We start from the raw sequence: 16,526 nt of genomic DNA, 5'->3' as shown, positions 1-16,526 counted from the left end.
CGAAAATGTTATCTTGTCTACCAAAACTGTAGGAAAAAACAAACAAAATTAACGTAGTACAACGTACAGGTGTCAATTCAGAAATCACATCACATTTTTATCAAATAGTTTTAACGTAAATAAATATTTTTGCTGTGAACGGATTTTGATGATTTGCATATCAATCGAAACAGAATGTGTCTAGAATTTCTTTGATATGCTGAACATTGCAATTCCCTGGTCAATAACTGGTTGTCATACATTTATTCTGCGCTGCTCTACTCGTGCTGTCAATAATGAGCAACTAATGCAGCGAAGAAGCACATTTTTCATATGACACTGCGAGTCAGACACGCGTAAATCAATCGCTTCAAATGTGAATGCAATGTTCGCTCTACGGAATGAGAGAAGGCAATCGCGATTTCACTCCAGCTAGTAATCAGTCAACAGTTTTTTCTCATTGCTGATGCAAAAAACATCGGCCAAAAATCCTTTCTGAGACTCGATAGTGTAGTCAATGAACGGACACATTGAGTCTTTCGATTGTTTCGCCTCCCGCTCGATGAAATAATTTAGCGCCGGTTTTTCTACCGTCTGGTGGAGAGAGCTTGTATATTTTTGCATCAAACGTACACGTTGCTGTAGTTTTTCTGAGTTCCCAAAGGATTGTGAAACTGTGATGTGATGATGGTAGTTTTGTTCATTATCGCAAATTATTAGACCCGTATTATTAATTTTTTTGTTAGGGTGACCATTTCCATTTTAAGGTGGTCCGAAAAATCCATTTTTTCGTATTTTTGCCTAAAATGACTTTTTTCAAAAATTCATAACTTTTGAACCACTGGATCAATTCAGATGTTCGACATTTTAAATTAAAGCCAATTAACTGTTTTTTTTGCAAAAATACTACAGTTGCAGAAAACTTAAATTATGTTTTCGTTATTATTGATTGTGTTTGTTTTTTATAGTTTTCATGGTCTCGGGACCAAAGGCGCTATATTTTTTTATATTTTTCCTGGAGAGCTGAAGATTTTTCAAATAACATATCTCGAAACCAGGGAAATGTTTTTTTTCGTTTTTGAGTTATGATTTTTCGAAGTTAACCGATGGTCCAAAAAATCACCCTAACAAAAAAAAATAAAAAATACGGGTCCAATGTTTTGCGATAAAGAACAAAATTACCACTTTTGACGAAAATCTGAGAACCACTATATCGGTTTCACATGGAATGGCTGTATAAGCACCTGTGACCATCGGTTTGAGCTTTTTCAAAACTAGGCGATAATCTTCAAAGCTTGGAGCCTCTATAAAACAAAAAGGAAGAAGAACTTTCGCGATGCATACTCAGCGCAATATGTGCATGGGTAATAAGGACACAAATTTCAACATGTGTCCAACTTGTATATTCTTCTCGCGATGATCATAACGAATCATTACCATTCTTCAACTGCTTCTACAAAATCACGCACATAATCGGCCTTTTCTCAGGAACTAAAACGTTTTTTAAACAGCGAATTGAATGAAAATAATTTCGTAGACACAACCACTATTTTTTCCTTTCCCGATATTGTCATCCATTACACATACGCGCATTGAGGCAAAACGATATAGCTGAGAGAAACCAGAAAATACCAACTTGTAGCTATTAAATTATGTATATTGAATCTCTCCGTTTTTACTCTTAGAAAACACTTTCCAACTTCATTTTATATTTTTTTCGTAAAGAAAATTTCCTCGATTTCTCTGGATGAGGATATTCATAGTCAATCCAAAACAAGGCTGGCGACTGGACTTTTGCTCTGGTGGACCACTTGGGTGCAAGGGCCTCGTCGGGACCTTATCGGCTCTGTGACTGACATGACTTAGCATTGACTTGTCATTTGACATTATAATTTTTTGACTTTATATCTGTAAATAAAATCAGTTCATTGTTTTTTTTTGTTTGCCTTACTGATTTCAATGCTGAGACTCGTCTTGCTCAAACCTCTGTAGGAAGGAGGCGGGATCATCATCATCATGCTTTTATTTGTTCATTTCACCCTTCAGCAAACGAAAAAACATTTTTTCAGTCGAAAAAGAAATGTTTTCTGACAATGCTAGTTTGGGTGTGGATGCTACTTTAAGACGATGTTATTTTTCCAAAAATCACTCAGAAATTAAGATATTGCATCATGCTTAATTTTTATCGAGTGTAAGTAACCTTTATTTTAACTCCATGGATTTTTGAATACCTATTCTTTCATATTTTGAATTTATTCATTCGTACCTTACCGAAATAAACGTGATTTGAGAAAATTATGGATCCTAAGACCTTGTAGACCTTGAAAACAACGGACGTTCTTACACATCGCATCAAGTAAATTATTAAAGCAGCTCATCCGCTATATAGCCCTAATTCCCGCACGTTGAAAAAACAATGCGTGATCAGTCTTTTTCGACACCTAAAGAAGCGGTAGCAGATTTTGGAGATCCCTTTTTCGGAGTGGCCTGACACTTCTATTTTATATTGTATATAAAGGTGAACAATAACACCTATTATGGGAGGTTCAACTGTGTCGTGTTTCCTAATTTTTCTTCTGCTTGCTTACCCCAAAACTGCAAGGATCCGTAACGAACCGGTCCGTATAATAGCAGCAACGCGTGTTTGACCCAGTTACGGAACGACCTTGCCCTGCCGCAACAATCGAGCACGCTTCCGCCCCAATGGGTTTTCACCACGCAATCACTACTGGTGGTGGTGGCACGCGAAAGACCAACCAAGAGAGACGAAGATGCAACAAATCGTGAAAAGAGTTGATGTGCATGTTATGATTACCCAATCCAAACAAACACTTTGTATCTTCGCGATTGCTGCCTTCGGCATTGGAAGTGAATGAGTTACACCAACCGAAAAAAAACACACGGAAATCTTTTTTTTTTTTGAAATATCCGTCTAGCCGTTCATGAAAAATTGCCACATTCTCCGGAGCAATTATTCCTACCATCAAATGTGTTCATATTCGTATGAGATCATTACTATATGAGGGTTCATGAAAATCGACAAAAGATACGGTTCGATAATGAAGGCACCTGAAAAGGTTGAGTTTCCACGCAGAACTGTATCAAATTGCACGCAGTTATCAGTATACGAGTTTCGTTTATCCGATAACAATTGATTATTTTACCCAGCGTATTCGCATAATATACGCATAATATCACCAACCTGTCGTTTTGGGTTGCAATAAGTTGACAACAGAACCTCAATTTTCTTTCGTTGTGGAATGTGGCGCCACATTCGAAAGAAAAACCATTTCAAATGAATCGAAAAGAATCGTTCAAGAATTTATCGTAGAAGAAAACACTGTCCTCATAACCCTTAGGACCCGTACAGGTCAAAAGCCTCGAGCGAACAGAGCCAACAGACGCGCGATACGAGTCTTTCATGCAGGAAACAACACTTTGAATTTTTAATTACACGTTACCGCAACAAAAAAAACACTTGGGTGGGTTCACTTTGCTCAACGCTCATGCATAATCGGTTGTTCGATTGCGAACGTTCATAGTTCTTAAAAATTCCACGAAACTTCTCTATTTCCCCGAAAATATACGCACATTGAACCAATTTTATATCGACTAAAATTTAACCGTTCTCTCAATTATACGTTCAACAGCCGATTTCTTATCCGTTACCTTCCGGATTTGAAACAAAACTAGTGCACAGAATTCATGTGCCGTATTTATCACAAACTTCCTTTTCTGTTGATAACTTTCTTTCCCCTTGGGATCACTCTCGAGGCTGTGACGCGCTGAACGACCAATGTTAAGGTTGATCCCTACTCAATCCCGTCCGGTTCAGATTCGAACATGTATTACAATTACTCATGCGCCGATAGCCAACCAATAATCATCTGGAGGGAGGTGACTTATTATCACGCGATGTTCATCGTGCAATGCATGCTTGCTGAGTAGATGACTTGTAATCAATGCCACGGAACCGAACGCGAGACACGCGCGCCACTCGAACTCGGATCCGAACACACGTAACCAGAAAAGCGCGCACTTCAATAACCGTCCGTTTCAACCAGTCTTCAAACTGACACTGAATTATCAGCCGCCAACGGCTTTTCGCGCACTCCTTCGCTGCCACTGATACAGAGAGACCTCACCCGCTCGGGTGCTTTGTGGTAAGGAGGTTTAGCTTTTGCGAAACCCTCCTCGGCGGTGTGCGAAATAAATCATAAAATGCGCACCCTGTCTCTAATGCGCTCAACAGTAAAGTAAGCTACCCAAACACAGAAAAACTGCGACGCGACAACATTGAGTGTCTTTGGCTGCTTCAAAAATGGTAGTAGTTGGAGTTAGTTCACCACTTTTATGTAACATTCCACAATTTTGTTTGTTTTTGTCCTTTTCTCGGATTCTTCTGCCCACCATCATAACGGCTTTCGGAGTACCATAATTCATGTATATTTTGATTCATATAGGTAGACGGTTTCCTAATTTCATTTCAAAATTATCTATACGACCTTTGGAAGGCGGACCTTATCGGGCTCTCAGTGCGCGATGACCTACCTCGCTCGCTACCTGTCGTGGGTTATGAGTGTGCAGAAAAGTTCCAACGGGCATTGCAAAAGCTTGGACGCTTTGCTAGAAAGAGTCACAAAAAGTTCTGTTGTACAAAAGTAAACCTAATCTTTTTGTATATTGTGGAGCATAGAGTAATATAGTCACATCTTCTTTATCAGCATTTCAAAGCATCATTTTTTCGATATTCAACGGATTATACAAACAATTACTCATGCATTTTCACTCGTTCGTGGTATCAGTACGGAAATGGATTCACAGATACTCTTACCATAAAACAAATGAGATAGACTAGGAAAAATATGTGTTCAATAGCATGACCGGAATAAATCACCGCAGTTAGCAACCGCTCAGAAAAAGTGTAAAAGGCTAGAAATATAGGGTTGGGGAAAAAGAAATGTCGTATATCTGATCGAAAGTTGACGCTTTATTTAACATACTTAAAATTATCCAATTTAAGTCAAATATGCGCCGTTTTGTTCGCAAACTTGTTGCCATTTAGAAGGCAACTTCATTTATATAAATATTTCGAGCTCGTTGATTTTCAACTGAAAGGAAACACTGGATATTCCAGCTCCTCCGACACTGAAAAATCTCTGCACTAAGTTGTGTAGCTCATCATCTGCCGAGAACATACGTGAATATGACGACGATTGGAAGCGTTCTGTAGCTCCCCTATGTTCCCATAAACTGATCAGCCGATTCTGGTCTTCGCCACAAATGGCTGGTTGAATTTGCCTTCCCGGAGCTTCAGGCTTGCACTCAGTTGCGCATTATTCAACCCAATTACCAACAGGGGAGTAACGTTGTGGTAGTCTGCTATCGGAAGCCCACGCAGATGATCAAAGGGCCTGGCCGGGTAAGGAAGTAAAAAGTGCCCCCAAACCAAATCACTAGCCGTATGGCAAATATTGTAAAGGATATTAAATAAGAAATTTTGGCGGTTTATTTGAACCCCTATCTGGTTTGACGTAGGATCTATAGTGAAAAACGTACTTTTCGTTAATTTCACGCCATCCTCAAAAGATCCGAGATAAAAATTTGAAAAAAATACTGAATGTGCATCTTACTACGATGTATCAAAAAAAATTATCAAAAAAAAATTTCATCAAAAATTTTAGTACTAAAAAAAATAATGAAATCTTGAAAATTTTTTTTTTGGGATTTAGAGATTCAGTACTACTCTAATTCATATTTTAATGTGTTTCTACGGCTTTTCTAGATATGTGTGATTTTTTTCAGATTTTTTTCAGTGTTGCGCGGTATCAAAAAATTTTTTTTTTATGTTTCCAAAGAGTGGTTAGGTAAGGGAGTAAAAAGTGCCCCCAAACCAAATCACTAGCTGTATGGCAAATATTGTAAAGGATGTTAAATAAGAAATTTTGGTGGTTTATTTGAACCCCTATGTGGTTTGACGTAGGATCTATAGTGAAAAACGTACTTTTTCGTTTATTTCACGCCATCCTCAATAGATCTGAGATAAAAATTTGAAAAAAATACTGAATGTACATCCTACCATGGTGTATCAAGAAAAATTATCAAAAAAAATTTCATCAAAAATTTTTGTACTAAAAAAATATTAAAATTTTGAAAATTTTTTTTTTGGATTTAGAGATTCAGTACTACTCTAATTCATATTCAAATGTACTCTTACGGCTTTTCTAGATTTATAAATATCTTCAAACTGTTTTTTTTTTCAAATATCTAATACTAAAAATAAAATGAAAAAAAATACACAGTACAAAAAAATGTTATAGATTTTCTGGCATTTCGAAATTTTGAAAAAAAAAATATAACTTTGAGACCCACTCCTGCTCAAATTTTTATTTAAATGCGTTCGTATGTGTCTTTTTTCTACATGTGGCGTAATTTTTCCTGAATTTTTAAGAGCATTGTGTGACACAAAATAATTTTCTTCATCGTCTGCATTATTATTTTTATTTTTTTGAAATCGATTATTTTATTGTATTCGTGGTTTTCAATTGAAAGATTAAAATAAAAAAACAAATCGAATTTGTGGTCTCAAAGTTATATTTTTTTTCAAAATTTCGAAATGCCAGAAAATCTATAACATTTTTTTGTACTGTGTATTTTTCTTTTTTATTATTTTATTTTTATTATTAGATATTTAAAAAAAAACAGCTTGACGATATTTATCAATCTAGAAAAGCCGTAAGAGCACATTTAAATATGAATTAGAGTAGTATTGAATCTCTAAATCCCAAAAAAAAATTTTCAAATTTTCATAATTTTTTTTTAATACTAAAATTTTTGATGAATTATTTTTTTGATAATTTTTCTTGATACACCGTGGTAAGATGCACATTCAGTATTTTTTTCAAATTTTTATCTCGGATCTATTGAGGATGGCGTGAAATGCACGAAAAAGTACGTTTGTCACTATAGATCCTACGTCAAACCACATAGGGGTTCAAATAAACCGCCAAAATTTCTTATTTAATATCCTTTACAATATTTGCCATACAGCTAGTGATTTGGTTTGGGGGCACTTTTTACTCCCTTACCTAACCACTCTTTGGAAACATAAAAAAAAAAATTTTTGATACCGCGCAACACTGAAAAAAATCTGAAAAAAATCACACATATCTAGAAAAGCCGTAGAAACACATTAAAATATGAATTAGAGTAGTACTGAATCTCTAAATCCCAAAAAAAAAATTTTCAAGATTTCATTATTTTTTTTAGTACTAAAATTTTTGATGAAATTTTTTTTTGATAATTTTTTTTGATACATCGTAGTAAGATGCACATTCAGTATTTTTTTCAAATTTTTATCTCGGATCTTTTGAGGATGGCGTGAAATTAACGAAAAGTACGTTTTTCACTATAGATCCTACGTCAAACCACATAGGGGTTCAAATAAACCACCAAAATTTCTTATTTAATATCCTTTACTATATTTGCCATACAGCTAGTGATTTGGTTTGGGGGCACTTTTTACTCCCTTACCCGGCCAGGCCCTTTGTCCTTCAACTCGCTGAATTGAAGTGTCTGCGATGGTAGGTCAAGACTCCTTACCGTACGAGCATCTCTCAGCGGGAAGCATTTATGGAAACCCCGTCCCGCAATCCGCAATTGTATTACTTTTGAATCGGGTTCTGATCGGGTGACATTCCCGAAGTTGATTCGGCAATTCTGCCGCTAAAAGCGTCAATTCAGACACATGATCCAAAAATGCATACGTGTCCACAAAGGTCTCCTCCCCGTAAATCGTAACCAGAATAACTCGGAAAAGCGTGGATCCTTCAAACTCACGATGAAGCGGAACGGTACCAGATGTTTTGGGTGCACTTACTGCTTCCCTTCGGAATTCACTTTCTAAGGATGTAGAAGCTTGTGGTGACGATACTCACAACCATCGCAAACACAGTTTTTGTTAGTGTATGCTTTAAGCTGTAATTTTATAATAATCAGCATTTTAGTTCAGAATGTATTAGGTGTACCGGTAAGTTTCTTCGGTTTTACAATAGATGGCGTAACTTGATTATTATTCCAGTAAATCAAATTTCCAGACATTCGTTGGAAAGCTACTGTTATTGCGCGTCTTTTTATATGTCAAAAAGCTGTATCGTAAACAACATAGTTTTTTTGCCTCTTCGAATATGTCGAATTTCGTACCAAACGAGAGTGTTTTTGCGGGGAGTGTTAAGACGCGTCCACATTACGCCGAGCGGCCTTGGCCGCCCGGTAAAGCCGACTAAATGTGGACGTACCGCCCGGGCTTGCCGATGTGCCGAAAACCAACTCGAAACAAACCGAACCCAACCCGAAACAAGTGGGTCCGGTTCGAGAAAGTCGAACCAAAACAAAACGAAGTAAATTAGCGTTGACGACATTGTGCTTCGTGTGTTCGTGACGGCTTCGTACATCCGATGGGGTTCCGGCTTCGTGTACCCGATGTGACGTCCACATTACATAACGAACCGAATATGCCGCCTGGTACATGCCGATCGGTATCATTCGGCATAATGTGGACGCGCCTTTACTTCATTACTTCAATATGAAGAAAAAAGCTGCGGAAAGTCATCGCATTATGGTGGAAGTTTATGTTGACCTTGCTCCAACTGAGCGAACGTGTCAGACGCGGTTTGCACGGTTTAAAAGTGGTAATTTTGACTTGGAAGACGAAGACCGTTCCGAACCGCCAAAAAAGCTTGAAAATGAAGAATAGGAAGCTTTACTCGATCGAGATCCGTCACAAACGCAACAAGAACTTGCAGATACACTTGGAGTAGCTCAGCAAACCATATTCGATCGTTTAAAAGCAATGGGAAGGATCCGGAAGATAGGACATTCGGTACCGTATGAATTGAAACCACGAAACGTCGAACGGCGTTTTTTCACGTGCGAACTACTGCTTCAATGGCATAAAAGAAAGGTTTTTTCGAAGAAAGGTCGAATCGTTACTGGCGATGAAAAGTGGGTCCATTACAATTCAAAACGTCGGGCAACGTATGGATACCCCGGCCATGCATCAACATCGACGGCCGCGCGGAATATTCACGGCCAGAGAGTTATGCTGTCTATATGGTGGGACCAGCTGGGTATGGTGTACTATGAGCTGCTAAAATCGAATGAAACCATTACAGGGGACCTCTACCGACGACAATTGATGCATTTGAGCCGTGCACTGAAGGAAAAGCGGCCACAATGCGAGCAAAGACACGATTAAATTATTTTGCAGCACGACAATGCTCGGCCGCATGTCGCGAAACCGGTCAAAACTTACTTGGAAACGCTGAAATGGGAGGTCATATGCCACCCGCCGTACTCTCCAGACATTGCCCCGTCCGATTACTACCTTTTCCGATCGATGCAACATGGCCTGGTTGACCAGCACTTCTCCAATTTTGATAAAGTCGAAAATTGGATCGATTCGTAGTTAGCCGACAAATCGGCCGATTATTTCGCAAAGGGATCCGTGAATTGTCAGAAAGATGGGAAAAAGTTGTGACTAGCGATGGGCAATACTTTGAATATTAAATTTGTAATCATTTTCGCAGAATAAGGCATTAATCTATATCTAATAAAACGAAGAAACTTACCGGTACTCCTATTATAAATTCAACGTACATTGTTCTGTCCCACTTAATTTTAACACGTTCTATAATTCAACAATTTAATTTATAACATTTTAATTAGCTTCACGCACTCCTTGTGTTTGATTTCTATTCTTTTGTTTCTGTCCCTGTGTGATTAATTCTTTGTTTTTCTTTCTGTCATGTCATCGCCGCGTATAATGCACCCGGTAGGCGAATCCTGCCCCAGTGGGATTCTATGGCCGTGATGCCATCTTCGCGGTTATCGGTTATTTGTAGTATAAATTTATTTTCTCGTTTTCGTTTTTCGAAAGTTATTCTGAGGTCAATGTAATGGTGACGAAGTTCCCATTTAACGAGGATAAGAAATCGAGGCGGCCCAAGCCGCCAAGATGACGCGAACCGAGTACACCGCCGTCGAAGACGGCGATGTCTCGCACGCAAACCTGTGTTCCACTGATTGCCCGGTTAGTTTGAAACATAGGATACGATCCTTTAGCAAGCGTCGGACGGAATACAATTGCCTGGTGTATTACGATTGCCCGGTTAGTTTTTGTTTCGAAATACAATACTGCGCCATAATATTTGTAGCCTACTACACTTTTTCTGAATGGTTGTTTCTGTTGCAGTCGTTTTCTGCGGCGATTTAGTCCGGAATCCGCTCGAAAGAACAGTTACAGCTTTTTTCAATGATGTGGATGAGATTGTGGGAATATTAGAGCAGATAGCTCACAATAAAGCCCATATTGTTGCCAACAACTGGTTTTTCATTTGAACAAATGAAAATAAAATGCAAATGAGTAATTCCATGAAATCGTCCTAAGAATGCAGATTTTAAAAACATGTATTTTTGATTCGAATGAAAGTTTGTATTCCGTTTGGGTTGGAGGAAATATGAGTTTTCCTCAGCAAATGGGAATTTTTTGACTCAAGCGTAACCTTTTAAAAGAGCGTATCGATTTTAGTAAGAGAAACCTTTGATAATTTATAGTGAAATAGTGTCTCAGAAAGAGTTATAGAGTATTGATGTTAAAATGTGCATTATGAGCAATATTTTTTTTAATATCTCGAGAATGACTGCATTTAGAAGGAGATTGATAAAGAGTTTTTTTGTTCTAAATCACATCAGGAATCATAATTTGTGGCTAAAATGATTCAAAATGAAAAAAAAAATGAAAATTCATAAGAATTCGGTGTTCCACGAACTTCGTCAAAAATAGTTTTACCATTTTGGACTCTTTTTTATAATTTTTCAATGACTTCTATTTTATATGAAAATAATTTTAAAAAAATTAAAATTAAAAATTAAAATAAATTAGAAATGTTTTTTCAAATATCTCTAAAATTGCTGCATTTAAAAGGAGATTGATAATAAGATTTGTGTGTTTTGAATCACATCAAGATTCATAATTCGTGGGTAAAAATGAGTGTTGACATAAAAAAATTCAAAGTTTCGAAAATACATAAAAATCTACATCTACTCCTATCTTAGCTGTGGTATTTTACGAAACAGTAAGTTTGCTGAAATTCAAATTCTCTTAGTGTTGAAACCGTTGAAAATGCTGCATCCGACAGCCACAGCGTTGGATTTCATTAGAAAGTATGTTATTACGTTACGTTACGAACCGCTCCCAATTTATTCTGGATTTATTTTGAATGGTGATCAAGGAGATAAGATCAGAGTAAGATCGAACTATGACGGTTTAACTGATTCTTCGACGAAAAGGTTAAATAATTCTTATCTTATGCCTTAAGCATGGTGAACAATATTACCAGATTATTTCAATGCGAAAAGGTAAAATTGTGCCATTATGAAGGAATGACAATAATTTTGCTTTTCCCAAATTGAGAAATATTACTCCAACATTTCTGATGCTGTCGCGTTCCTCAGCAACCGTTAAACGATTGTTTTCAGAATACAATTCGAACAAAACAAAACTAAGACTGTAGGGGTCTTCGTAGCCTAATTGGTTGCGTGTCCGCTACTAAACGAACAATCATGAGCTTATAACTCAGGGCTCTCAACTGACCATCTTTGTGTGTTATTCTAGCTACTACGTCCATGCATCAATCATCATGTGATGGTGATCCCAGCCTCTCAGCCCATATACGATCGATCTGCTGCATCGATAATTGGTGCTATTTATAAACACAACAATGGAAACCTCATATCAACTGTCCCGCTGTGTCTAACTGTGAACATTCGAACAATAGGAATATTATTACGCCGAAAAATGCGACATGTGTTGTGTATCGATAGAATAGGAATACTCTAACGCCTAAACGACTAAAGGGTGTGTCACATCAAATTGCATCACGGAAAAAACGCTGTAGAAATTTAATTTTTAGGAATTATAACTTCAGCTTTCGCTTATAATCAGATAAGAGTGTATAGATCACGTTGGCCATGCTTCACTGTCAATTTTTCGTAAATTTGGAAAAATGTCGTCGAACGAAAAAGAGCGTCGTGAATTAATCCTGCGCCCTCATTTCGAGAATCCGGAGTTGTCACATCGGGACATCGGTAAGATGCTGGGAATCGTCCAATCCACGGTCAGCAGAGTACTAAAACGATACTTCGAGAACCTAACCATCGACCGGAAGGTGAAGAACGGCAAAAATGGATGCTGCGTCAGTGAAAAAGATCACAAGCGTGTAGTTAAGCAGTTTAGACGTGATCCGAGAAGTTCGGTCCGGGATGTCGCCAATAAGCTGAATTTGTCAAGTTCATTCGTCCAGCGGACCAAGCAGCGGGAGGGCCTGCGTACATACAAGGTTCAGAAGGCTCCTAACCGCGACGAAAGGCAAAACATGGTGGGGAAGACGCGAGCCCGGAAGCTGTACACCAAAATGCTGACGAAGCCGCATTGCCTGGTAACGGACGACGAACCCTACGTCAAAGCGGACTTTCGTCAGCTGCCGGGCCTGTTGTTCTTCTCCGCAGAGGACAAATTCAGCGTTCCGGAGGAGATTCGCAAGCAGAAACTATCCAAGTTTACCAAAAAGTACATGGTGTGGCAAGCGATCTGCTCTTGCGGAAAGCGGAGCGCCCCCTTCGTGATGACCGGCACGGTAAACGGGCAGGTTTACCTTAAGGAGTGCCTACAGAAGCGCTTACTACCACTATTGAAGCAGCGCGATGGCCCGACCATCTTCTGGCCGGATCTCGCTTCGTGCCACTATTCAAAGGACGTGTTGGAGTGGTACGAAGCCAACGGGGTCACCTTCGTGCCAAAGGAAATGGACCCGCCCAACGCGCCGGAGCTTCGCCCAATAGAGAAATATTGGGCGATTATGAAGCAGGCCCTCCGGAAGAACCCAAAAGTTGTCAAATCGGAGGCGGACTTCAAGAGAAAATGGATTTCTGTTCAAAAAAAACTACAACCTGACGTTGTACAGAACCTTATGGACGGGGTAAAGAGGAAGGTGCGAGCATACGGGCTTGGGCTCGAAGTATGAATAAAAAGAAAATGCCAAAAGTTGTTTAATAGTTTTTATTTTACTGTCTAAAATTTTCAAAAGGATCGGTCTACTGGGCGAATTTGTACAGCGTTTTTTCCGTGATGCAATTTGATGTGACACATCCTTTAATGTATAATAGATAAAAATGTGTATCGATGAGATAGGAAAACTCTTACGCCTAAATGACTTCTGTGTAATAAACAACATGAGAAAAATGTACACGATAAATTCGGCTCTGTTACAGCTGAATTGCTAGATGAGCCTAATAATAAAAAAAATAAACAGATGGGATTGAAAAAATAACAAAACTAAGAAATAAAACAGAAACAAAAACTGGAAAAATAAAAAAAAAATTAAAAAAGGAAAATTAAAAATGCTACGGTACTTACGTATTAAGGCCAACGGAGCGCAATTTTTTAAGAGATTTTTTTTGTCATAAAATTTATTCTGAAAGTAAAGTAATGAGAGGGCGAAGTACCCATCTAACGAGGATAAAGAACCGAGGCGGTCCCAATCCGTCGAGGTGACGCAATTCGAGCCGGCCGCCGACCCGCTGTCAGAAAACCTGTTTCCACCAATTGTTAGATGAGAATTTCGCTCGCATTACATTGGCCTCACAATAAATTTCATTACAAAAAAATAAATTCATTATGCAAATAACGCTCCGGTGGCGGGAATACCGGGAATAGTACTAATGCTGCATACTGGCACTGTCACTGTATACCCTAATTTGTATTGTTAAAATAAAAAAAATTGAGAAAAGTTTAATAAAATGAATTCTTCCAGTGCTCCCGTGGCCGAGTGGTTAGCGTCACATCGAAGATGCCGGGGGTTCGGGTTCGATTCCCGTTCTGGTCGGGGGAATTTTTCGTCAAAGAATTTTTTTCCTACTTGCAATGTGGTCACGCGTATTCTAGAGCTTGCCACTCTGAATTCATTCAAGGTGTGTTATTTTGCATGGAAATCTCAACTATGTTCTTTGTCAATTTGATGTAATAGGTCCTCAATTAGGATCTAATACTGTTGAACAACTTTTCACTACATGTAATACGATTTTTTGTAGTACTAAAATGATTCAAATTATACGTTTATGCGACTTACGAACTGTATTTGTCTGATATGCATATATGATTTCGATTTGATCGATTTTACAACCGATTCAATCTACAGTGATAAATAAAATCGGGGTTTTCGCAATTCACACGATTTTAGATGAGGCTTAGATTCTTCGACTTCAGGTGTAAGTGACTTGATCGATTTTTCTTCATCAACTTTTTCTTTAGTTAATAACTCAACTGCAAAAACGTCCCAATTTAAGTTTGCTATAGAATCCGATAGATGAGGTTCTGACCTATCTTCCACATTGTCAAATACAGCTGGGAATGTATTTGCAGCTAAGTTATGACCAAAAGAGAGTGTCGATGCAGAGAAATCGATCAAATCACTTACACCCCTTTCATTCTAAGCCCCTCAGATATACAGTTTATACTTTGATCGACATTATATGAGGGGCTTAGAATGACCCCTTTCATTCTAAGCCCCTCATATAATGTCGATCAAAGTATAAACTGTGTATATCTGAGGGGCTTAGAATGAAAGGGGTGTAAGTGATTTGATCGATTTCTCTGCATCGACTCTCTCTTTTGGTCATAACTTAGCTGCAAATACATTCCCAGCTGTATTTGAAAATGTGAAATAGTTGAAATAGTCTCGGTGGAGCGCGGGACGTAGAACAGCAGTATTATGACGGTCCTCCTATGATATAATGGGCTTGGTCGCCGTCTTGACAAGCCACATCACAAATAAAAACAAACAACGAAAGATGTTCAACAAAAAATATTGTGGATCAGCCATGTTATAAAAATGTTAAGCCAAAATAAATAGAACAACAGATTCTGTCAAAACTCATAGAAGATAAACAATACAAGTTAAATTGTGTTTCAGAAAAAATGGATAATTTTACGCTAGTTGTTGACCATCGTAAGCAAAGTAGAGCAATACCTTCATTGAGAGCCTTCATCTTTCCCGCTATCAAGTTTATCAGTTATACATCAAAGTAATAACTACAATTTTATCTTGAAACCTTGGTTTTTAAATTCAGCGTATCAACAAACAAGGCAATAGTAATATAGCAAAAATAATATACTTTCCCCTGCTTTTCATACCCCTTCACACTTACCTTTCCTAACAGTTTTCGTTGATGTTCCGGCAGTTGCTTCCATAACTTTCGTTCAGTTTGATGCACACGCAAACGTTCCACTTAAGTTTATTATTTGATGAAGTGTACCACTATTCAATACTCGCTCAACACGACGCAGCGCCTAGCTCAAGTTTACATTCAATTCACTATCGAAAAGCTCATGTGAGGAAAAACGAACTTTACGTATACAAACAGCACAACACATGGACGTGAAAACAAAACAAACCGCTTATTCTTTTACGAATACAATGTTCAGCACGAGGAAAAAACGATGACCAGCATCAACTTTTTTCAGCTATTTTTCCATATATCTTCATGGTTTATCTCAAGGTTCGTCATCTTCGCGTACTTGAACAAGTTCACCGATCTCTAAAGATGTATGTCCGTCACTCACTCGATTCGGAGACAGTGTACACGAAATGAAGTATAGCTGTGGTAAACAAACTGCCGTTTTCAAACAATAGGCGTTAGAGTAGTCATACATGTTGTAATTTTATAAGATGTTCCGAAATGGGATAAACTTCTGCAATAATAAATTTAGAGCTTAGTATCAAATAAGCAGATTAAATTGAATGTTCCGAATTATCTTCCAACACCAACCATACATTCATTTCAGTACCAAGCAGTGCGCTGGATCGAGGAGAAATTTAGTCATCCATCTTCATCGGCAAGTAGCATGACACATATCCTCTGAAGAACGGTATGAAAGCAAAGTTCCACAAGTATGGCAGCAAAGAACGTCATAGTCTTTGATTTCATATTAACGTGCACAATATCAGAACGAATTTCTATTTACATTACATAAAATCAATGAAAACATTAGCACACGACAGAGCACCGCACTGATTCCAATTTCGAGAAATTCACTGCCGCGGTCAGATCATGACACATGCACGGACAGGAAAACATTTGACACAACTGCTTCTGCCAGAGATGCCGGATAGTTCTCGCGTAACTTTTGAAAAGGTCCTATGTAACAAATGTAAACAAATCGAGTTAATGGACGCACGCTATTAGTTTTTAATCATTGAATGTATTACAAAAACAATCGTTTACGTATCTATCTTCTTCATCTTTTTGTCGCCGATATATCTTCTTCTTCTTCTTCTTCTTCAATGGCACTAACGTTCCTAGAGGAACTTCGCCGTCTCAACGTAGTATTACTTGCGTCATTTTTATTAGTACTTAGTTGAGATTTCTATGCCAAATAACACGCCTTGAATGCATTCTGAGTGGCAAGCTCTAGAGAATACGCGTGATAT

At 38.1% G+C, this 16,526-nt stretch overlaps 1 protein-coding gene across 7 annotated transcripts in view; it reads right to left on the bottom strand.

The window, feature by feature from the left end:
• Positions 1-16,176, bottom strand: part of LOC129771908 (pantothenate kinase 3) — a 56,570-nt gene extending 40,394 nt beyond the window's left edge. Inside the window, exons 1-2 of one of the 7 annotated variants that reach the window (XM_055776042.1) lie at positions 16,061-16,176; positions 15,244-15,410 (exon numbers count right to left, since the gene is read on the bottom strand). In XM_055776042.1, coding sequence (XP_055632017.1) covers positions 15,244-15,286 — 43 coding nt within the window. In that variant the 5' untranslated portion in view covers positions 15,287-15,410; positions 16,061-16,176. The other 6 variants (XM_055776036.1, XM_055776035.1, XM_055776037.1 and 3 more) reach the window with 6 other exon arrangements.
• Between the last annotated feature and the right edge of the window lie 350 nt (positions 16,177-16,526).

This window comes from Toxorhynchites rutilus, chromosome 2 (assembly GCF_029784135.1).
Source record: "Toxorhynchites rutilus septentrionalis strain SRP chromosome 2, ASM2978413v1, whole genome shotgun sequence".
NCBI lineage: Eukaryota > Metazoa > Arthropoda > Insecta > Diptera > Culicidae > Toxorhynchites > Toxorhynchites rutilus.
Note: the sequence above shows the minus strand (reverse complement) of the source record. Positions and strands in the feature narration are given on the sequence as shown.